Source organism: Trichogramma pretiosum, unplaced genomic scaffold (genome assembly GCF_000599845.2).
Source record: "Trichogramma pretiosum strain Unisexual culture from Peru unplaced genomic scaffold, Tpre_2.0 scaffold107, whole genome shotgun sequence".
NCBI classification, from domain to species: Eukaryota; Metazoa; Arthropoda; class Insecta; order Hymenoptera; family Trichogrammatidae; genus Trichogramma; species Trichogramma pretiosum.
Window position 1 is genome coordinate 421490 of NW_019640861.1, and position 24843 is coordinate 446332.

General features: G+C 40.4%; 1 protein-coding gene across 1 annotated transcript in view; it reads left to right on the forward strand.

Moving 5' to 3' along the window:
- Positions 1–24837, forward strand: part of LOC106655463 (CDC42 small effector protein homolog) — a 72581-nt gene extending 47744 nt beyond the window's left edge. Inside the window, exons 2-4 of the mRNA XM_023457504.1 lie at positions 5997–6058; positions 11975–12347; positions 24729–24837. Of these exons, the coding sequence (XP_023313272.1) occupies positions 12042–12347; positions 24729–24737 (315 nt within the window). The 5' untranslated portion in view covers positions 5997–6058; positions 11975–12041 and the 3' untranslated portion in view covers positions 24738–24837. The remainder of the gene's footprint in view (positions 1–5996; positions 6059–11974; positions 12348–24728) is intronic.
- Positions 24838–24843: the final 6 nt, after the last annotated feature.

The following is a 24843-nucleotide window of genomic DNA, read 5'->3' on the forward strand; positions in this document are numbered from 1 at the left end:
TTCAAGTCAATAAAATTATTATTTCTTTCATTAAGGCCAAAATAAACTTTTTATTTATTTAAATTTGTTAATTTATAATAAATGATAATAATAAAAATTATTATTAAAAATGCACTCTAATATTGTGATCCTTTGATATTTAATTAATATGCAATTCTAATGAGTGTTCACTAGCACAATAATGCATGCAGAATCGATATTTAACCATTATTAATAATTTGTTTATAACAATTGCTTAAGCAATTATCGTCGAATGTTAAATTGATATGCTTATTGCCTGTAAATACAGTGACAATGCATAATCGTAACGAAAACCACATATTGCACGTTAATTTTCCATTTGTTTATCAACAAAATAAAAAAATTATCAACAAATATTATTGTTGAATGTTTATGATTCGTTGGAAAAAAATTTAAGCTATAATCAAATTCGATATGTGTAAAAAAGTATAAGAAATCAAAATTTCACAATTGTTTAAAATTTGTTTATAACAATCGTTTGTTATAACAATTGTCGTTAAAAATTAGAATGATATGATTATTTCCCATCAATCCAATTAAAATGCTTAATTGTGATGAGAACAACATATTGCACGTTAACTTTTCATTTGTTTATTAACGAAACAATTATTATTATTAACAAATATTAATTTTGAATTTTCATACTATTTTAGTGATTGTAAAAATAACCAATGAGCTGAGATAGCTTTCGGCTCACAAAAATTGCAATGATAATTCAATAAATGAATAATTAGGAAATTTTATGTTATAACAAATTGATAATGAGAGACTTCAATTAGCTGTATAATGTTTAAACAAATAGCTAATTAAAAAAGGGAAACGGCATTGGATTCCTCATGATCTCCCGAATCTGACACTATTTTTGGATTTTTTTTCCGTGCTAAAATCCCTTGACACTTTAATTTAGATCATTTTTTTTCAGTTTGGTACCACTGTGTGGCGTCGGTGACATACGAAGCGCGGCGCGCGATCACACACCTCCCTCGGATTACGCAATTTTTTACGATATAAAGTTTTTAACGTAATTTTTAACTGCTACAAATCTAATTCATTAAATTGTCAAATTAATTAAAATAATCAGTTTATCCAACGAGCACCACACAAGTTTTTCTCAAGTTTTAAAATACCAAACCACACGAAGTTTTTATTTCAGGAAAAAAAGCTTATATTGTCTTGAAAAACAGATATGATTGAAGTTTCATTGATTAACAGATTTTATACGCTTCATGACCGATCAGCAGAAAAAAGATAACTCAACGTGTATATTTGTTTTGAAAATCAATTCATCATCGTGAACATGATGAACATTGACTGTCATAACCGGTTCGTACTAACTATTGCTCTACGTGCTTGAGAAAAAAAACCCAAAATATCGGAAAAATGTTTATATGTGTATTACCATTTTCTGTTCAATTTCTCATTACTTAGCTGGCCATGAGCTTCTAAATTGCTTTCTTTAGCTTTTTGATATGAAAAATAGATCGCGCAATTTGATCAAATTAAATTAATAAATGATTCCATATCGGTCAGCATATTTATCCAAAATTTTCACTAACGTGTGTTTAAATATTCGTCTTATTAAAAAAAACTGTCGGTCGATTTTTGCACGAAGAGCTACAGAAACCGAACAGTCGAAAAGTTCATTGAGAGTAGCAATTAGTTGTACATGAAATCTGAAAACACCACGGTAGTGTACAAAGGTTTGTTAAATGACTGAGGTTCAGGTAATACATATTTATTTCAGTATAATTTTTATTGATATTTAATATAAACATATATATTAGTATCAATACATATTTACTATACAAATTTACAATTGTCAATCATCATTTTTTCTCACACCTGTCACATGCCTAACCTTTGTAACCTTCATGGACTGTAATTTGGTGCATAAACAAGTTCGATTTTTGTCCAAATTTCTTTTCGCATTTGTCGCAAGCAAAATCTCTGCGACCTTCGTGTACTGTCCTTTGATGGAAAAACAAATGTGGTTTTTGTGCAAATTTCTTCTGACAAAGATGGCATGAAAAATCTTTGCGACCTTCATGCACTGTTCTTTGGTGAACGTGCAAATGCCCTTTTTGTCTAAATGTCTTCTCACACTTGTTACAGGAGAAATCTTTGCGACCTTCGTGTACTGTCCTTTGGTGGATGAGCAAACTCGATTTGTGTGAAAATTTTTTCTCGCATTTAGTACATGCGTAATTTTTGCAACCGTCGTGTATCGCCTTTTGGTGGTAGAGCAAACTCCACTTTTTTGTAAATTTTTTCTCGCATTCGTCGCATGCGTAATCTCTACGACCTTCATGAACTGTTTTTTTATGTGAAAGCATATCTGCTTTACTTCCAAATTTCTTTTCGCATTTATCACATGCATGATTTTTATGACCTTCGTGTACTGTCTTTTGGTGGCTTAGCAAATGCGATTTTCTTCCGAATTTTTTCTCACAACTGTCACAAGCGAAATCTTTGCGACCTTCGTGGACTGTCCTTTGGTGCTTCAACAAATCTGATTTACTCCCATATTTCGTTTCGCATTTGTCACAGGCGAAATCTTTGCGACCCTCGTGGACTGTTGTTATGTGCGATAACAAATGATATTTATGTCCAAATTTTTTCTCGCAATTATCGCATGCAAAATCTTTGCGACCTTCATGAACTGTCCTTTGGTGCTTCAACAAATCTGCTTTACTTCCATATTTCTTCTCGCATCCATCGCATACATAATCCTTGCGACCTTCATGGACTGTCCTGTGGTGGCTTAGCAAATGCGATTTTTTTCCGAATTTTTTCTCACAATTGTCACAAGCGAAATCTCTGCGACCTTCGTGGACTGTCCTTTGGTGGAAAAGCAAATTACTCATTTGTCCAAATTTCTTCTCGCATTTGTCGCATGCGTAGTCTTTGCGACGCTCATGGACTGTCTTTATGTGTATGACTAAATATGATTTATTTACACAATTTTTCCCGCAATGGTTACAAGCGTAATCTTTGCGACCTTCGTGTACCGTCTTGAGGTGGAAGAGCAAATTCGATTTTTGTGAAAATTTCTTCTCGCACTGATTGCATGCGAAATCTTTGCGACCCTCGTGGACTGTCCTTTGGTGCTGCAACAAAACTGATTTACTCACACATTTCCTTTCGCAATTTTCGCATGCGTAGTCTTTGCGACCTTCATGAACTGTCCTTTGGTGAACGAGCAAATGCGATTTTTGTCCAAATTTTTTCTCGCACTTGTCACATGCGAAATCTTTGCTACCCTCGTGGACTGTTGTTATGTGCGAGAGCAAATGATATTTATGCCCAAATTTTTTCTCGCACTTGTCGCATGCAAAGTCTCTGCAATCTTCATGGACTGTTCTTTGGTGTTTCAACAAATCTGATTTATATGCCCATTTCTTTTCACATTTGTCGCATGCATAATCTTTGTGACCCTCGTGGACTGTCCTTTGATGCTTCAAAAAATCTGATTTTTGTGTAAATTTCTCCCCGCACTTGTCGCATGCGAAATCTTTGCATCCCTCATGGACGGTTTTTATGTGCAATAGCAAACTCTGTTTATTTCCAAATCTCTTCGCACACTTTTCGCATAAGTAATCTTTGAAAACTTCGTGGAATATTTTATTGTGATTTATTAAATTTGATTTATTTTCAAATTTCTTCTCGCACTTGTTGCATGTGAAATCTTTCCGATCTTTGTGTACCAATTTTTGGTGTGTAGACAAACTCGACTGTTTCACAAATTTCTTGTCGCACTTGTCGCATGCAAAATCTTTGCAACTTTTGTGTTCAGATATTTGGTGTCTATTCAAATGACTTCGGAACTCGAATGTCTTCTCACATATGTCGCATGCATAATTTTTTCGTTCATTATGAATTGTGTCTCGGTGTGTTATCAAGCTTGATTCTAGTATAAATGCCTCCTGACAAATATCACATATGTGTTGTTTGTCGTCAGAAACAACAATGTCGCGTTCACTTAAATTATCTTTTGAGACAATTTCTTCGACTTTCTCTTCACTTTTATCCATTTTGGTGCTCAAAGTCAACGATGGATTCTATTCCATTCACGGAAATAAAATGAGTACAATTTATCTTTTTGGTATTATGACTTGTTTCATGGAGAAAGACAACATTGAAACTAATTTGATTTTACTGTAAACATGATCAATGTGTCGAGGATAAGTGTCAATATCGTCAATCATCATATTGTTTACGATTAATTTACCGATTTCATTGCTTATACATTATTCTTACAATGTTTGAAACAATTTAAAACTCTAACTTGGCGACAGAACAAAAGCAAGTATTCCAAAAAATGCAAAAAACATCCACGCCATAATAATAATAAGTGGTTGACAGGCTCGTTTTCGCTCGGCACACACACGGGTATGAAAATGTACGTAACAGACTTACATTTATTTATTTATAACATGAATTAGGAGCGGGGATCATTAGCTACCGTACGTATCGTACAAAACCTATCATATACGCGTCCGCCTTTTGTTTTATATAAAAGCGCGAGCTACGAGCTCCGAAGCACTTGGTGTGCTGCTGCTGCTGCTGCAACGAGAAAGAGAGGAATGAGCTAGGGCGCACTTAATCATAAGCCACATGAGAGAGGTACGGCCCATATATCGCATCGGTGCAATTCTTGCGCTCTCGAGTCTCTCTCTATATAAACGCGCGCAGTACTACCGCACCGGCACTGAAACGTTTAACTGCAGAAATGTTGATGATGGGTGAAGCTCACTCTCTCTCTCTCGTCGTATATAAAATTGTGTATATATACGCGCGTATCATGCGCATTGATTATGTTCGTCGCCGTGTAGTTATAGTATGCAGGCACAGTCGGCAGTCGGTCGGGCGCTTCGTATATTATAATATATACGCGCCGTCTGCGCGCCGATCTCTTTTTATTAGACTCCCTCTCTTGTATGTATGCGCACAGTAGTACTGGTATCGTAAAACTCGAGCGTAATGATCTACAAATATACAGCGTGATAATAAGTGCTTTATATCCCTGTGCTGCTGCTGCTGCTGCTCTCGTTGTTTTGTTCGAGCTATCCAAGTGCACACACGGACTTTGAATTATACTCTCAAGGTCCTTTGGTCAATATAATCAACGGGGTTGCGTGCGTGTGCGTCTTTTCTTCGTTATAATATACGTGCAGTGCGGCAGAGCATGACGATCGTGATCATGAGGATGATGATGATGATGCGCAAAAGCGTAGATTCGTCGACACTCATTGACGAAAATTTGCATCTTAAAGAGTTGAAAAAAAAATTTACTCACAATTACAGTATATTAGGTGTAATAATCGCACGTCGTGGCTCGAGTTTTGACTCGCATTAATTACAGTTTTACTATTAAAGTTACATCGAGCGCACTTAGAGTGCGTTTTTAAAATGACTCTTTTATCGTTTTGAAAAATTTAGACCGGTACCAGCGGTTTGAGAATCTACCGCCAGATGGTGGATACCCTTATGTGTGTAAATCTGCAAGTGGCCAAGTCGAAATAATTGTATAAGTGAAAGCGCAAGTTTTTACACTATAAGATCTCTGTTGTTTTGTTCTACTTTTTTTCATATTATTTTCTATATTTTTAAATTTCTAAATCTCTTCAAACTTATTGTGATAAAATTAAATTTGATAAATAATTAGAACTTAGCCGGTGAAGGCATCGTTCAATTTCAAACATTTCTACTAGAAGTAGCTCGTACCAATATCGAATCCGTACAAAATGTGTGCTCAAGATACGCCGCTACCAAGTGCGACGCCTAATAATTCCATTGCTAAATGTGACATTTCTTGTCTATTTTTAAAGCAAAAAAAAATGTAAATGTATCTCGATTAAAATTTATCAACCCGGCGCAGCCTCAATGGACAATCTACTTTAAAACACGAGCGCGCACTCAACCTTTTAAATTATAAACGATTAATTGTTAAAATTGCGCATTAATTTATGTTACAGAAAGAGGAGAGACGTTGGTTACGCATCGCAGCCCAAAAGCACGCTCCGTATTACAAACAGAGGTAATTGATATTTTTCATTTTGTAAATCGTCTTATTTATATCGATGATAGCTTCGCCAACGTCGTCCCGTCGCGTGCCTATGATGTGCGTAAGTGTGCGTGTATGTGTGTGTGTGTGCGCGCGCGCACGAGTATATGTACCGCGTTGTCGAACGATAAATCGAGGATTACGTGCTTGAAAAAAAAAAATTGTTATCCTCGCTTAATGCGAATAAATTTGCCATAATATACACGAACTCACGACTACCCACGCACAATTGATTTCTGATTAATCTAATTTTTTTTTTTTTGCTTCGCCTTGGAACACTCGCGGTTGCGGTCGTTCATTATTATTTATCGTCGTCGCGCGTCAAATTGATGCGAGCAAAAAAAAAAATTAAATATTAAATGAACGACTCAAGAGAGAGCGGCAACCGAAAATTCGTTGAACGCGCGAGCCCGAGCGAAGGTCTCATTATGTCAGTTTTTTTATTCGTACGATCGCGAAGGTCAGCTTCGCGCTCGAGATCGTAATTATGCATCCCATAATCTGCTACGCTCGAGCCAAGAGCGACGATAACTCAAAATGTTTGGCAAACCACATTATATAGTATTCCGTGAAGCGTGTCCCGGATGCTCTTTTTTTTCAATAAAATAATTGAAACATATCGATATAGACCATTGAGTTGCGTTGTTATAGGCGAGCTTTGATAATAGAAAAAAGAACCGAATGTTTTCACGCGCGCCCGCGCTTGTCTTCGCCTCTCCCCTCTTACATGGTATTTATAACGGATCCTAAAAGATGCGGTTGATCCACTTTGAACTGCAGGCTGCAGCAGTAGCAGCAGCGAGACAAAGAGAGAGAGAACTCTGCGGGCAAAGCATGCTACAGTTGGAATACTACTCGTTGAATATGTATGGCAGACTCGTTGTTGTCCTTCTTGTTGCTTCTGTTTTGTTTTAGTTACTTGGCCCACATCTACACATACACATACGGGCCGCCACCGACTCGCGGCGAGAAAATCTTCGCGCGCCCCGAAGATCGCACCGGAGGGATAAGCGATGACGCGTTGAGCGAGCATCGCCTCGGTATACATAATATCTGGCCGATGTGCGAGCTACTGCGCACGTAGTCGTCGCGATTGTGCGTGGGTGTATCTTCGTTCATGAACGCGTACGTGTCCACGCGGCACGAAAACGACGACAACGCGACGTTGGCGCGAAATTTGCATATGCGTTTGGGCTATTGATTTTTTTTCGATGGGATTATCGTTGTTTCACCCCGAAAACCCCTATCTGTCCGGTCGGGAACTCGTACTGCTCGTACTCGACACTGTCGCGACCGCTAGGTGTCGTCCACCACCCAGCGGTACAAACCACCCCCGATATTTCGAGCAATGGAAAGCGTGAACAAATCACTGCATCCAATCTTCTGCGCAGAATCTCGGGTCCCGGGGAAAATTCTAATATCAGGGGAGATAGCTCGAGCTGCGTGTTAGTTATCGCGTTACATCGAAGCGTGTCGGGTATCCGAGGCACAGCCGAGGCTCCATAAAAAAACACATTGCAAAATTTAAAGTGATACTTGATAGCGATTCAAGTGGTATAATTACGATCTGTTATATTCATTTGATAAATTTATTGTCATTTTCCTCTTGGGCAGTTATTTAAATCTTGCTCTGCAGATTTTGCTCTCTAGATCTTGCTTTCTTCTGTAGTACAGTTTTACCGATTTGACTTTCGAAGTCCATATTAAAAACGCTGTTTCTATTCAGCGCAAAGTTCTTCCGTGAGTGACTTTGCTCGTGCCTTAAGTTTAAGTGTGCAGAAACATGTCCGTGGCAAGCAGCGATGTGTATATGAGTGTACATGCTTTCCTGGGCAAAGTTCACTCGAAATCATTGAAGACGTTACGAGAAAAGGTCAATTGGCAGGTCGAGGATGAGCGACGCAAATTTTTATATTGGCTTTATTACGTAGTCAGAGATTGGGAAGGTCAGCTTCCCGATCTTCTAGAAATTTTTAGCGAAGAAGAAATTGATTGGATTCTCGTAGAGTCCGTAATCGACACGCATGGAGCCTTTACCTATAATCAAAGAACACAACTGATCGAGTTCATAGCTCGCACCGGCTTAACGCACGAGCCTGAGTTGGATGAAGAAGGAAGGCCAATTTTGAATCGCACCACACCGATTCATCACGCCGCTAGACGCAAGCCCTACAACTACGGCACCATGATCCGTGAATTTTTCAAGATCTTCGACAGATTCGACGTTAATTACACCGACGAAGATGGATTGACGCATTTTCACATAGCCTGCGAGTTCGGCCTCTGCGACATCGTCGAGCAATTTCTCGAGATCGGCCAGAATCCCAACTGCCTCGTGCCACTGACAGGCACTTCGCCGCTGCATTTGGCCCTGTACAGAAGTCAACATATCGTGGCCGAAGTGTTGCTGAGAAACGGGGCTGATATAAATTTAGCCAACAGGGCCGGATCAACAGCGTTGCATATTGCTTGCTTGTGTTGCCACGGCCACCTTCTGGTGAAGATGGCTTTACGAATGTACGACGATAGACACGAGACGGTGCAAGTCGACGCCTTGGATAATTTGGGTCGGACCCCTCTGCAGTGGGCCGTAGCGAATCTCTTGCCGGATATGGTCGATATTCTTCTGGATCGTGGTGCAGATCTATCCAGTTTCAGTTTTCCAACCGAGGATTACTTCGCCGAGAGATTTAAATCGCAGAATACGAAGTCCGTGAATTTTAAATTGAGACTTGCGACCGGCGCTCTGATCGTCGTCGAACGCCTCGAGAAACGTGGATACGAACTGGAGCTAAGCGAAGCTCTGGTCGTCATGAAATTATTCGCCAAGTACGAATTGTTCGAGAGGCCGACGGAGGTGGCAAAAACTTGGTTCGACGGCGAGGAGTTCGCGAGAAAAGCAAAACAGATAATGATAAAGTCGGAAATGTCACTCTACGAAGCGATACTTTTGAGCCCCGAAGAGGCGGCGAAACTGATAACGTGTTGGGACTACTTTCGGTTCGCGCGCTCGGAAAAACTGCTCGAGCTCCCCTGGCGGTCGAGGGCGGTTTGCGTTCTGTGCGAAAAAATGTCGAGACGATTTTTTCGAGATTGGGCACTGGAATGTTTCGCGGAACTGACGCGACTCAGATTAACGTTGGATTGCAGTGAAATAGTCATCGAGAAGCTAATGAATGAAGATTTATACAGTGTTTGTTTGTCAATTAAGGTTTAAAGCTCTGAACGGCGAGATCAAATTAATATGCATTATTACGAAACGAAAAAAAAATGTTTGTCGTTTCTTTTATGCTCTTATGATATATAAAGTACTATATATGAACGATAGAAAATAGCTGCAGCTTAAAATAATGCATACGTTAATTAAAGACAGTAATGATGTTCTTTTATTGGTAATTTAAGGCTTGTGCACGCTTTATGTGTAAATTGTTTCTCACTCTTGTCACTTTGCGATCTTTGTGTATTGTCTTATGGTGATTAGAAAAGAAAAAAAATCTTATGGTGATTAGTTAAACTCGATTTGTGTCTAAATGTCTGTCTACAATTATCATATGCTTAATCTTGGTGACCTTCGTGTACCGAGTTCTGGTGTAAGAGCAAATTTGATTTGAATCCGAATTTATTCTCGCACTTGTTACGTGTGAAATTTTTGTGACCTTCGTGTACTGTCTTTTTGTGGTAGAGTAAACTTGATTTTCGTGTAAATTTCTTCTCACTTGTGAAATCATTGCGACCCTCGTGTAGTGTTGTCACGTGCAAGAATCAAGTTAATATAAAAATAAGTTGATGAGACGATTACACGCATAAAGAGAAATAAACATTCGAGTAGTCGTGCGTTGAATATTCACCAGAGACTCCGATTACTTAAGTAAAGCACAGTACGTACTGCATGTCGTTTTGACAATAATCGATCATTTTCATAACTTCAAAAAAATTCATGCTCGATTTCGCGTCTTTACGCCAAAATTCAATCTCCATCTCGTCATTTTCGTTATAGAAGCACATTTGTAATAACATATTATTTACGTGTACGTTTTCATAAAATATATGTTGTACGTTAATCCTTACTGAAAATTCTCAGATGAAGAAAACATTTTTTACATCGAGCGCTTTGCCAATTATTTCATTATCATTTTCATCGAGCGACTCGTCGCAAGGTTCTTCTTTCACTGTGAAATAATTACTACAATATTAAATGCCAAGCTAAATATATTCATACGATTGTTGAAAATTACCTAGCATAAAAATTGAATAAATCTCTAGAATCCTTCCATTCGTTTAAAGTTTTGTATAAAATTAATCTCTTCGCGATTCAAATTGAATAACTTGAGTTCAATTTCATAATATTTACAATTCAGCAATATCAAATGATTACATACTGTTAAAAAATTAGATTATAGATCTCCTTAATAAATTATTTTCCAACGAGCACTTCATTGAAAATAAAATTGAAATTTATATCGCTGAGAATGAGCGAGTATCAGATAAATGTATACTTAAAAAATCTAACGATCGACGCTGCTACCCGTCGCGAAAAAAAAAAAGTAAACTGGCTCACGGGAATGATGTTTGAGTGTCACCTATATAACATTATAATGCACACACGTACCGATGCTCATCCATGACGCCTCGCACAATAGGTTCAAATTGATCATCGAGCTACTCAAGGTCGACGAAGTCCAAATAGCCTCTCGTTCGCGTTACAATTGGACGATTGTACGATATTGCCATTATAAATTACACGTGCTACTACCGGTCCCTCCTCGAATCACTTTCGATTGTCGCGTAGCCCTGTCTCTCGGCTTATATAGCTGCGTTACAATTTTTATGTATCATAAACCGCCCATCTCTTAATTAGCGCACGAGAAGCGCACTTATTATTTCTTCCTGCGCGGCGGCGTCAAAAATATATCGCGCATCGAGAGCGCGTCTCATTAGCGTGTCGTGCCTCTGCCGTCCTCTCTCTCTCCACTTGAGAAGGCAAAGTCAAGAAGAAGAAGAAAAAAGAGACAATGCGTAAGCCCGGTAGCTGCGCATTAAAACGCTCTACTTATTTTTCTCTCTCTCGCAGCAGCAGCAGCAGCTCTGACCCCGAAGCCGCCGCCGCCGCCGCAACTCTCGTTCTCGCTCTCTTATATATACTCTCTGACGTGCGCAACAGCAGCAACAACAAAAAAAAGTCGTCCTTTATCCATTATAAGAAGCTGCTAGCAGAGCTCGGGAGGTGGCTCGCAATTAAGGCCCGCGCGTATTATATGTACGCTACGTTGCGAGCGCGAGCTATCTAACTGTTTCCGTATCACCCCCGTCGGCACAGGCGCGCTGCAGTCCTTCGGAGCCGTTGCACCGTTATTATACACACGATTTCTGTGTGTGTATATAGCACAACGGAGATAGCGATCGATCATTTTTGTCGTTCCACATTTCTGTCCGATGTCTTTTTTTTTTCTCTGCTCATGATTTCGCGTTCGCTGCGTCTGTATATATATATCTGTTCGGGCACACTCGAGTGATTATAATGCCGATTAAAGGGCACCGATTTTATCGTTACCTACGTATATATAAATTATTAAAGATTGTCTCGAACAAATTCTCACGATTAATACCGTCGTGATTTTAATGGCTGAATTTTTATACAAGTATTATTACATATTATATTTGCATCGCGCGTCGATGCGCTTTTATATTGTTGGATAATTATCAGTGCGGTGAGATCGATTCGTATTATGCGAACGTTATCTCGCTGACTGCATCTCTCTCTCTCTCTCTCTCTCTCTCTCTCTCTGGCGATTTATTTCCTACTCGTAAATCACGTAAACATACTTGAATGGTTTTGTTCTCTCCGACCTCTTCTAAAGCCCCATTGAAAACCATTACTTTTTTTCACAGACGTCGTCGTCTCCTCGTGCGCCCAACCGGCAGAACCGCAAAAACGGCGCAAAAAAAGAACGGAGCCATGGCGAGCACGGGCGAGGTCTGGGTCCAGTGGTTCACCTGCTGCCTGACCCAGCAGCGACCCGGCGCTCGGGCCAAGCGTCAACAGCAGCAGCAGCAAAACCAGTCACAACACAGAGGAGTCAACGGTACGTCCAGTGCACAGACGAGGCACAGGATAGACCGGAGCATGATCAGCGCCCCGACGAATTTCCAGCACACCGGCCACATCGGCAGCGGCGATCTCGACATGGCCAGCGCCCATCTCAACGCCATACAGACGCAGATGCAGGGCAAGGGCGGCTACGAGACCGCCTTCGGAGTCAAGGTGAGACATTGAAATACATTTTCTTTTTTCGAATTTTCACGTCTCCCAACTCGAATGGAAAGTACCTGATGACTAGGAAAAATGATCATTTGAATTGTTTTAAAATGCACGATAATCGATTAGCTTGTTTTTGGTGATTTTTTTTCGTAATTATGTTAAAAAATATTAAGCGCAACTGAAATGACCAGAAAATGACAATTTGATTGTTACGAAAAATGTAGACTATTTTTGAATCACTTTGAATTCAGTAGTATTAGTTTCATTTTCGGCCACTAGATGGTTTGATAGCTTTATGTGTAAATCTGCAAGTGGTAAAGTCAAAATAATTATATAAGTCTAAGCACGGTTTGTTACTTGCTGAGTCGCACCCAACCATGAATCCATATACATTCAAAATTATTCTTCATTTGTCAAAAAACTAGCCTCGAAATTCACTCGAGAAAAGTAAAAATGTAGATACGGTGCCTCGAATTTCTAATAAAGCCCGTCAAACGCGTTCGAAGCACGTCGCGTTGTTAAATCGATAATAAAGCATATAGCACAGAGCCGCGTAGTACTGCAGCTCTATATAAAAGCAGAGACAATACGCGACGAAAAAAAAAAGAGAGATTCATCCGACACGACTGCGTATACATTTGAAACAGACGCGGGCGGCTTTTTGGTCCGAACGTATATGGATGTACAGCAGTAAAAATATCGATGCAAGCTCCACACATCACACGCACACGCACACACGGGGGCGACCTTCGGCCGCGGAATCGATTATTGTCTTGAATGCCTTTCCCTTGCTCAATCTACGGGCAAGTAGAATCATAAGTAAGGTTTTTTTATACAAAATACGCGTTAAAAATCACGTACTGAATTATTTTTCAGACTTTTATAGTATAATTAAAGTTTGAATAGGAAAATTTCATTTTGCGTATGAATAGCAGAAGAGAACTTTTGCAACGATTTTAGCCAAAGATTTTCAGATGACGAGGACGACGGAAAGCTTTACCGTTCGAAAAGTCATACTTATAAACACGCGAGTTTCAGGTGCCTTACTCGAGCTTATTCCAGTATTTGAGTGACCTTTTTCCAACATAATATCTTTATTTCTGAGGTGCTAACTGAATTGGAATGATCGGGTGTTTGTCAATAAAATACAATTAAAATTCATTTTTATAATTAATTTATTCGAAATTAATATGGACTATATACAATATTAAATTAAATATTGTCAAACGTTGAAAATACAGCAGATATGCTAGTCAGCGTCAACCGCCAAGTAAATGTACGATTAATCATTTACTCATTTTCTTCACTGTACTCAATCTTGTAGCTTTTTTAGAGCTTTTTTAGCTCTAACAAATCTTTTGTCTTTTGTTATTACTTTTTGTTAAATAGTCATTAACAACATTTTCACTCTTATCATAACTTTCGCCAGCAGCCGTCAAGCAAATATTATATAAATCTCGATTAGTTACTTGTCCAAGGATCAGTTGGCAGATTTCAAGTGGCAGTCGATAATGTATGAGTTTCCAGAATGGACCCAGTGCCCAGGACTGTACAAATTGTCTCAACAGCGCCGCGCCCAACTTTGTATGAGCTGCCTCGAGAGCATCTGGGGAAGTAAAACTTACTAATCCTCGCGTCATCAAATGGCACCGATGAGTGTATATTTTCGCCGCTGTGTCGGGCCGCAACTGCATAAAGTCGTAAAACTTTTGAGTCGAAGTTATAGTTATCATCTTCTTCGCTTCTTCGTCGTAAAACTTTTGAGTCGAAGTTATAGTTATCTTCTTCGCTTTTTCCGTAAATTGCTCGTCGTTATACCAACGTTCGTCAAGATCCTCTGACATCTCGAATAATCCCAGTTTATCGAACAATTTCATGATCGTCAATGCGTCGCTTCGTTTCAGTTGACATCCTCTATTTCCCAGGGAATAGATGATGTCGAAAGCGTCAGACATAACTTGCAATTTAAATCCACTTTTTATGCGTTCATAAAGCTTAAATTGGTTACGTGACTTGTGCAGTTTATATGATTCGAAGTGCTCGTCGAAGTCTTGCTCGGTGGGGAAAACGAAGCTAGACAGAGCGGCGCCATTTTTCAAAAGTTCATAAAGCAAATTTGGCAGGAGATTCAACACGGCCAATTGTAGCAGCGTCCGGCCTTTATGGTCTCGAACATCAACATTTACCAGTTTACCGACTTCTTTGCTTGTATCAAAAAATATCTCTGCCAAGTTCCCTTCGCGGTATCTCTGGAAAATCATTTGTAGCGGAGTCAATCCCTCTGCATTGACCAAATTTGGATCCGCACCTCTTGTCAACAGCAATTGGACTGCCTCTATATTCTGGAATGCTACGGCCAAATGTAATGGAGAGTTGCCGAACTTGTTCTTGGCGTTGATTGGCACTGTTTGCTGAACTTCATCAATGATCTTGAAGAACAACACCATCGAGGCATTATCTTTTTCTCTCTTGGATATAAAATGCAGAGATGTCTCCCCATCCTCGTTAGCCGAATAAGGTTTGGCACCTCTCCTCAGCAGTGATTCTATCGTCTCGTTGTTACCGAGGCGCGAAGCAAAATGCAACGGTGTGTTGCCCATCTTGTCGCCGACATCGATTTGCACAGTCTTCCCAATTTCGTCGTTGATTTCTAAGAAAATCCTCGCCAATGCACCATCGCTTTTATTCTGGCAAAGACTATGCAGACGTGTCAATCCTTCCTTGTTAGCCAAATTCGGGTCGGAACCATTTCTCAACAGTAATTCGATCACTTCCCTCTTATCGGCCAAATGCAGCGGCGAGTCGCCTGTTTTTGGCAAGAGAAGATTGGGATCAACCTGACCAAGCTTGAGGAATTTCTCGACGACATCGTCACATCCGTACCTGCAGGCCACATGGAAATGCGTCAAGCCATCTTCGTCGGTGTAGTTCACGTCATATCTGTCGTAGATTTTGAAAAGATCAGGAATCAAGTATCTTCGATTGTTCCGAGTCGCATGATGTAGAGCTGTGGTACAACGCAACAGTGGCTTGCCGTCTTCACCATATTTGGGCTTGTCTTTGTACCCGGTACTAGCCACAAACTCAATGAAGTCTGCTCCTATACATTTTTTCGACAAATTGATAGAATCCAAGAGAAGACACTCAATTTCTTCTGGTCGAAAAATTTCTCGGAGGTTAGGAAGGTCTTGACTCCAATTTCTGATGAAACCATTGAGTCGACATATAAATTCATGTCGCTCTTTTTCGACGTGCCATTTGACCTTATTTCGTAATCTTTTCAAGCTACTCAAACGGTAGAAGGGTTTCATTTTTTTTGTGCACTCAAACGCAATTCACAATCACCTATAATAGAAGATATTTTTTTTCACGAAAATCACGCACGCTGCAATCAACGCGATCTTACTTTGCTGCTTAAACTTTGGCGTTGCTACGTGTACTGACTATATGTAAACTGCGATCTGTGTAAAGTAAGCGCGTGGTTAAAACAATGAGAGATTTTTTTACTTCTTACACTTCGTCGTCGTGACATGTATTGATATAAAGAACACGTGGTTGAAGCGACGAGATATCAATTTCACTAAAATCACGAGCAGCGGTCGATGCGATGTTGGAAGATGTTCTCACTTCTGTGCCTCGAAATGTACTGACTTTCAACTTCTACTGGCTTTCAACGCGCTACGATCTATATATAGAGACTGTAGAGAACACGTGGTTGAAATTAAACTTTCACTTTTTCACTCGATTGAGATAAATAAAAGTAGTAACGGAAACCATCATATTAAATCGTAAAATGTAATAAAATATAAAAAAATGTACAATTACTAACGATTTCGGACAGTCAATGCATTAAAAAAGGCAGCATAAAATCACATTTTTTTACATTTTCTTCAATATGCTATCCACGTGTGATCACATCGACCGCAGCAAGTGATTTTTGTGAAAAAAATGTAATGATTTTTATGAATAAATTAAGATAAATTATGAAGGATATGTATATAAACCAAATTCAGTCATCTCAGTACTCCCCAGTACGTCTATGATGACTTTATAAGGCTTTCTGCTGCATTAAAGTGAGTTCACTTTTTTCACGAAAATCACTTGCTGCGGTCAATTCGATCACATACGGGGTTTGACTGGAATTTTAAACTCATGAGTAAAAATTGTAACATTTAAAATTATTGTTGCAGAATTTTATATTTTTTTATACTTTTTTACTTTTTCCATGTAACTTTAATGAGTTTGAATTTATAGGGTTTTTATCTCTCTAATTATAGGTAAGCAAATATAATAAAATGTAATAAAAAGTATAAAAGTGTAGAAAAACATATCATATGTCCGAAATCGTTAGTAATCTTACATTTTTTACACTTTTTTACTTTTTATTACAGTTCACAACATTATTATGCACTTCATTTTAAAAAAAATTTCCGCTGGGGCACTTTGAAATTATTTGAGTGCAGAAAAATACAACTTTATCCCAAAAAAAAAATTAAAGAAATGGAAAAATGAAAAAATTTATTCGTTTCTTCAAGAAAATGGCTGAGTATAATCACGCATGAAAAAAATTGCATGCAAATATCTGATAGGTTTTTTTCTCACCTTTCCAACGCCGTTTACCGATTTAAAAAATTCGCAAGATTTGATATATACATTTACATGTACAAACTTCCGAATGACTCAGTGCGCCGATAATTCTTGTATTATTATGGGCATCGCGTGCGTTTCGCATTGTCTTGAACAAGCGAGCGACCAGCAAAAAAAAAGAGGGAAGATTGTTCGAACCGAAGAATTGCCCAATGTCACGAGAGCGAGAGGGAGAAACGAGTATCGTTTGAATAAAAATCTCGAATTACACTACGAGATATGCAAATTTACGGATGAGGAATTGTTCTCCAATAGAACAAGGCTATCATGGATTAGAAGCAAGACCTTTATCGTTAGATGCTATAGCTTTTTGTTTTTTTTTTGCCCCTCGCTGTAATCCCAACTTTTGCCTACAATGTTACTCGGTTCGAAAGAAATCAAAACACAGTTTTAACGCGTATTTCTGGGCATTGAAAATTTTCCGAAAAGCGTCGCATTCGTACTTAATTACTTACTTAACCAATTGCTTGCGTGAACGAAAAGAATTTGCAAAAATTTATTTCGAGCTAATAGAAATTAATTTAGAAAAAGCTAGACTAAATCAGTCTCGCTCTGATCCGCTAATTTCGTAGGCAATATCTCAGATCGCTAATTGGCGCTCGATTCGATGCTAAGCTTCTCTTCCACTGAAAATTTTCCGACTTTTTCGGCTCGATCGTACATATAATTTTGACACTCGCAAGAATCGTCGTTGAAGAGCTGCTCGCGTCTCGTTACATCCTACACACACACGTAATACATAACGATCTCGTTAATGCGCCTCTTACGCGATGATAACCTTGCGCAAATTGGGTCACAGCTTGTACGTTACAACACAAAGCGAGATTCGCGCAGTTGGCATTGCTGCTGCTGCTGCTGCTGCCTCGGCTCTGCAGTACACTCAGTGCAGCAGCGAGTGCAGTGCATTGCTCTCCGGTATTCCGGCAATTTCAATTATATTACACTTGCCTCGACCGCTGCTGTTGCCGTATATGCACGATGTATGTAGCGAAAAATGTTTCGCGCCCGCGCCCGTCGATACTTTATGGATATGTGTGTGTGCCCGTATATAAATTTGCGCCTCGGAAACGCATAAAACTCCGCAGGAGCATTTTTGCGGCTCGTTGTGTTATACGTGTACCCGAAGCCGTTAAAAAAGTATTTGCGATATGATTGCCGGGGCACATACCTGAGAGGCAGCGCGTCGATGTTTATTATTGTTATTATATACACTTCGGGAAATGCGCCCCGTACTACATACACCTCTCTAATTTCGACGCGAAATAAAAAGACGCCATATCTCTCGCCTTCGAATATATACTCTTTTTGCTCTCCTCCACTATACGTAAAAGCTCCCTTGCTTTCTTCTCTCTCTCTATCTCTCTTTTTCCGTATAGATTCCTCGATCGCGAATCGCTTATCCGACCTTACGGTCGGAAACGTGGTACGAGAAAAAAAAATGACGCTCGAGAAATCGATATGTCGCGCAGATTCTTAAACGATAATAAAATGAATCGTCTCAAGACGCAATAATCGAGCGTCGCTCGAGTACATGATAGTCAAGAATCTTTATCTAGTGACTTTTATCGTCTCTTGAACGAGGAAAAAATTGTCTCGATGATTTTCTCAATTTTTCAACTAACGATCGATTCTCCGTTGTGAAGCGATCGATGTTTACATTATTGCTTGGGCGCTCGACTCGTCTCGTCGATTTGACGAGTTCAGCAAATCACCCAGTAACGATTTTTGCGTGGTCCGCAACATACGTTGTATCATCGTAACGAGCAAAATGAACAGGGCCGAATCGAGAATAACTCACGCGACTCGAGTCGACCTGATCCAATTGAAGCAGTTGCGAGAAAACGTCAAGTGGGAAGATATGGAAGACCGACGTGAATTTCTTGAAAAATTTTACGTATTAATCAGATACTGGATCGGCGAACTTCCCGATCTCCGAGATATCTTTCGGCGCGAAGAGATCGAGTGGCTGTTCACCGAGTCCATGACGATCGCTGATCTGTACAAGGCGATCGCCATCGTCGACTTCGCGATCAAGACCGGCTACAAAGACGACGCCGAGCCACATCGGGTGCGTCGCGCCACGCCGTTGCATCGCGCGGCTTACCAATCTTGCCACTGCGACATGCGATCCATCGTCGCCAAACTGTTTCGCATCTACGACAGGTTCGACGTGAACTGCACCGACGAGCTCGGATTGACGCACTTTCACGTGGCCTGCGAGTACGGTCTTTACGACGTTGTTCAGAAATTTTTCGAGCTCGGCCAGGTGGATCCCGATCTGCCGTTGCCGAAAACGGGCGATACGCCGCTTCACTTGGCGCTCACGAACCCCCCGGTCTACGCGAAGGAAGTGTTGGTTTTGCTATTGGCAAAGGGCGCCAATCCGAATCTGTCGAACGCGGAGGGATTGACTCCTCTGCACGTTATCTGCAAGGGACGGGTAGAGGACAGTGAAGGGGTGGAGATTTTGTTCGACCTCACCGACGACGAGTATCGGCCGGTGCGGGTCGACGCCCGAGACAAGTTGGGTCGGACGCCTCTGCAATGGGCCGTTGCGAAGCTTTTTTCGGATACGGTCGAAGTTCTCTTGGATAACGTTGACGATCTGTCGAGCTTCGATTTCCCCACCCAGAGTCACTTCGACGAATGCCTAGAAGGTTATAGTTTAGGCCACGACGAGGAACTACATGCGAATTATCTACCGATACACGATCTGATGCACATCGTCAACTGCCTCGAGAGAAGAGGATACGCGATCGACCGAAGCGACGCCTCGACGATCGTGAAAATATTCACCGAGTTCGGCGCGTTCAAGAGGACGCCCGATCTCGACGAGTATCTGCGCAGCAGCAAGGAGTTCGTCCATTGCGCCAAACAGATAACGATCAAGCCGAGTCTGTCGCTGCACGACCTGTTGCTGGTGCGACCGGTGGAGAAGGCGGCGAAATTATGCACCGTCGAGGACCACTCGAGGATACGGGACCCGGTGCCACTCTGGTGGATGAAGGGGGTGCATCGTCGCGCGTTGACGGCGCACCTGAACGAGATACAGCTGAGAGGATTTTGCCGACGATGGGCGCTGGATGGTTTGGCGGAGCTGACGCGGCTGCCGATTCTCTGCTGCGATAGAGTGTGCGATTTTCTGATGAACGAGGATTTGTTGAGAATATGCAGGGCAGTAGAGATCGATGACGACGAACGGAGTTGAAATGCGTGGCGACGTTCGCGATCTCGTTTTTTCTCTTTAAACATTTTGTTTATACTTTGTTAACTTTTTATAATTGTTATTTTATTAAATGATGCAAAGTCTCGTCACCAATCAAATAATTTTATTAATAAAAGAAGAAAATTCAGTTTTGATTCATTAAATAAAAGCACTCGACTGCGATATTTTACTAACTTTTTGGAAATTTTCGAAACCAAACGATCACACAGAGTCATTGTTTAAACAACGGATCGAATTGAAACATACAAGTCCGAGCCCATTAACGTCTGACGCATCCTTAAAAAAAAATCTCACGCGCGTTCATACACACTTCCGCTGCACGCGACATGTATACGCGCGTCTCAACCTCGATGATCGTCCGTAAAATACAATGTAACGATTTAATTTCGTCGAAAATCCGCACGAGCAGTGTAAATACCTTAATATAGTTCGCGTCTCGAGCTCGAGAGAACGAAAAATCGGCGCGCAGCGATGTATAGGAAACGTACACGAGAGAAGCCGATCGCGCAGGCCCCCGAAGCTTTTAATAAGCTATCTACGTGTTATAATATAAAAGTCGGCCGAACAATGGATGCAATAAATTTCAGACGAGACTTGAGCGCGGGTAACTTCGGCGTATCGATGATGTACACACACACGTACCACTACACACCTGGAGAGCCTGTACATGTAGCGACGGCTGGATTCATTGTTGTAACCGTTAGATCACAGGGGGGGCCTAATGCTTCGATATACTTGTGTATAGCAAAGCCCTCCGTGTAGCAGCGTAGAGTAAACCATTGCGCAAAACAATGCACCGTGTGTGTGTAGTGCGGCATTGCCGCGGTTAAGTAGCGCATCGCGAGCTCCTTCGCTAAGAGAGAAAGAGAGAGAAACTCGACTGCGGATCTAGATTATTATAACAGTTGCGTAGCACTCGACTTTTGTGCCCTTTTTATAATGCTCGAGCACGGGTATATCGCGACTCTTGATGTACCTAGCCGTAAAAAGGCTTTAACACGAAAAAATCGTTAAAAGATATCGAGACACGCTCTGAACTCGGTGATATTCTCATTATTATAAGGCGTCCGTGAGCTTCTATCTTTGTACCATTAGAATGTTCGCAAGCGAGGAGACCTTGAAATAATGCGTCCGTATAGAAGTTGCCGGGACTGTGCGTGTGTACGCGCGCACGAGTAATGCTTCCGGACACGCGTTACTGCATACGTAATATATTCTCGTCTGCGTACACGATAAGAGATATGTAAGAAAGTGCGTGTGAATTATGAATCTGTTTTCCGGGTGATTTCCGCGCATCCGTGACCATCGTCCTGGTCGAGTCGAGGCTGGATCTGTTCTACGGGCTCGACTCGGTCCAGGAATCATTTCGTGGAAATTATGGATAAATCTCTGATGAAATGGCGATTGAATACATTTGAAAGATGTGACATTGATATGATCCTTGGAAGAAATAGATGTGAAGAATAGATTGAAAATTAAATTGGTTCAAATGTTCTAAGGGGAATGTGTACATCGTCAAATCATTAACTAAATTGTGTCAACAAAATATGATCATTAACAATTTGGACATTGTTCCTAGACACACTAATCGTGTTTATGGTGAAAGCAAATCAGTTAGAATGTTGTCTTTCCCCATGAAACTTATTAAGTTTTCGTGGCACTAAGTAGAAGGATCTATCGTTTGAGTGAAGCACCAAAATGGATAAAAGTGAGAAGAAATGCGAAAAAGTTGTCTCGAAAGATAATTTAAATAAATATGAGATTGTTGTTTCAGACGAAATAAAATACGTTTCTAATATTTTTCAAGAGGCATTTGAACTAGAATCAAGCTTGATAACACCCCGGGACACAATTCATAATGAACGAAAAAATTATGCATGCGACAAGTGCGACAAGAAATTTGTGGAAAAATCAACTTTATTCACGCACCAAAAATTGGTACACAAAAATCGCGGAGATTTCAGGTGCAACAAGTGCGAGAAAAAATTTGAAAATAAATCGACTTTACTCAAGCACAACAAAATATTCCACGAAATTTTCAAAGATTACTTATGCGAAAAGTGCGCCAAGAGATTTGGAAATAAGCAGAGTTTGCTTTTGCATATAAAAACAGTCCACGAAGGTTGTGAAGATTACACCTGCCGTAAAGATTTTGCATGCGACGAGTGCGAGAAAAAATTCGTGTTCCCATCTCTTTTAAGTAGACACCAAATAACAGTACACAACGGTCGCAAAGACTATGCATGCGACAGGTGTGAGAAAAAATTTGGACAAAGAAATAATTTGATCAGACACCTCAAGACAGTACACGAAAGTCGCAAAGATTACGTATGCGACAAGTGTCAGATGAAATTTGGACTAAAAATGAGTTTGACTAGGCACCAAATGGCAGTACACGAAGGTCACAAGGATTATGCATGTGACAAGTGCCAGAAGGAATTTGCACAAAAATCAAGTTTGCTATTCCATAAAAAAATAATTCACGAAGATCGCAAAGACTACACATGTGACAAGTGCGAGAAGAAATTCGGAACCAAATTAAGTTTGCTCTTGCATCAGAAAACAATACACGAAGGTCGTAAAGATTACGCATGCGACAAGTGTGAGAAGAAATTTGGGCATAAATCGTCTTTAATTATGCATCAAAAGACAGTCCATCAAGAACGTAAAGACTATTCATGTGACAAGTGCGAGATAAAATTTGGACAACGATATAGTTTGATTAGACACCAAAAGATAGCCCACGAAGGTGGCAACGATTTTTCATGCGGTCTTTGTGAGAAGAAATTTAGAGATAAGTACCAGTGGTTCACACACCAAAGAACCGTCCACGAGGGTCGCAAAGATTACTTATGTGACAAATGCGAGATGAAATTTGGACAAATATCAAATCTGTACTCTCACCAAAGAATAATCCATGAAGGTAGTAAAAATTATGCGTGCGACAAGTGTGAGAAGAAATTTGGACAAAAATCAAATTTGCTCGACCACCAAAAAACAGTCCACGAAGGTCGTAAAGATTTCGCGTGCGACAAGTGCGATAAGAAATACGGGTTTAAAAGCATTTTGAAAAAACACCAAAGAATAGTCCACGAAGGTCACAAAGATTACGCATGCGAGAAATGCGAGAAAAAATTCACACGAAAGTCGTGTTTGCTCACGCACGTGAGAACAGTTCACGAGGGTCGTAAAGATTTTGCTTGCGACAAGTGCGAGAAAAATTTTGGACAAAAATCAGACTTGTTTCGGCACCAAAGGACAGTCCACCAAGGTCACAAAGATTACGCATGCGACAAATGCGAAAGGAAATTTGAACAAATATCGAATTTACTTTTCCACCAAAGGAAGATTCATGAAGGTCGTAGTTAACACGTGCGTCAAGTATGAGAAGAAATTTGAAAAACACTCGAATGAGTCGCAAAGTGTACCCTTTAATCCTTTAATCCCAAAACAATTTCGACGTTTTTTAAGATTATGCATATGACAAAATATAAAAGTTATTGCTTATGAACGCAATTTGATTTACCACACTTAATATGAACTTTCGACATAGTTTCGATAAAGTTAAATTTTTATATATTAGACGATTATGTTTATCATGATCATCGTGATTTTTCTCTTGACAATTGTAAATATGTATAGGCGCTGATACATACGTTTACCTAAAATTTCAATAAAATTTGTAGCCATACGATTGTACCTTACCTGATTCTAACCATCATTACACCTTCGTTCACCGTCGCGGTAATGCGGCCGGTAAATCGATACGAAACCGATTGGTGTGCATTCGATACCACTTAAACTTCATACACGCAACGACAAAAAAATCGAATCATTTTAATGCAAGCGCGCCGCGTCGCGCTCGCTCACGATATACGATGACGCGCGAGGAGTAGGCGATACACCGACGAGATTTATCTACGATACAAGGAGTGCTAGTTGGCGGTCTCGTGGCGTTCGAGCGGAGTCGCCGTGACCTTTACCACCTGCTCTCGCGAACTCATAATTCCCGCCGGAATCCCCATTATATTATATAGTCGCGAAGAAGAAGAAGAAGCGCATCCTGCAGACTCGATCGTCTTAAAAAACGACGTACACGATGTATACGCGCGGCGTGCGCCCCATGTTGCGCGAGTTTAACGATATTTATGTACATTATTATGTACGAGAGTCGTCTTCCAAATGGACGCGTTGTAATACGCGCCGAGTGTGTCGTGTTCAGCACGCGCGCCTTACATTATTATGCGCCTCCCAACACAAAAGTATAATTGAGATCGGAGAGATTGATAAGCGGCTCCTTTTTCAAGATCGATACTTTATATTCGTCGTATTTGAAGCAGCGAAAATTACCATTCGTTCGATAACAAAGTCGAGGAGGGAATACCTTGACATCGTTCGCCGGTACAAACATAGAAATGTATAATATCAATTTAATGGCCAGTCATAATTTTTCAATGTTTGCGCTATCTCTCGCACGTTTATAATTCTTTCTTTCTTTCTGTGTGTTGCAGGCCTGCTGAGAGCCAATGGCACCGACGGTGCACGCGAACGACCTGTGAAACGACGAGCACGAGCCCCGGCCGGAATTAATATTTAACAATGATGATAATCGTCGTACGATTCGAG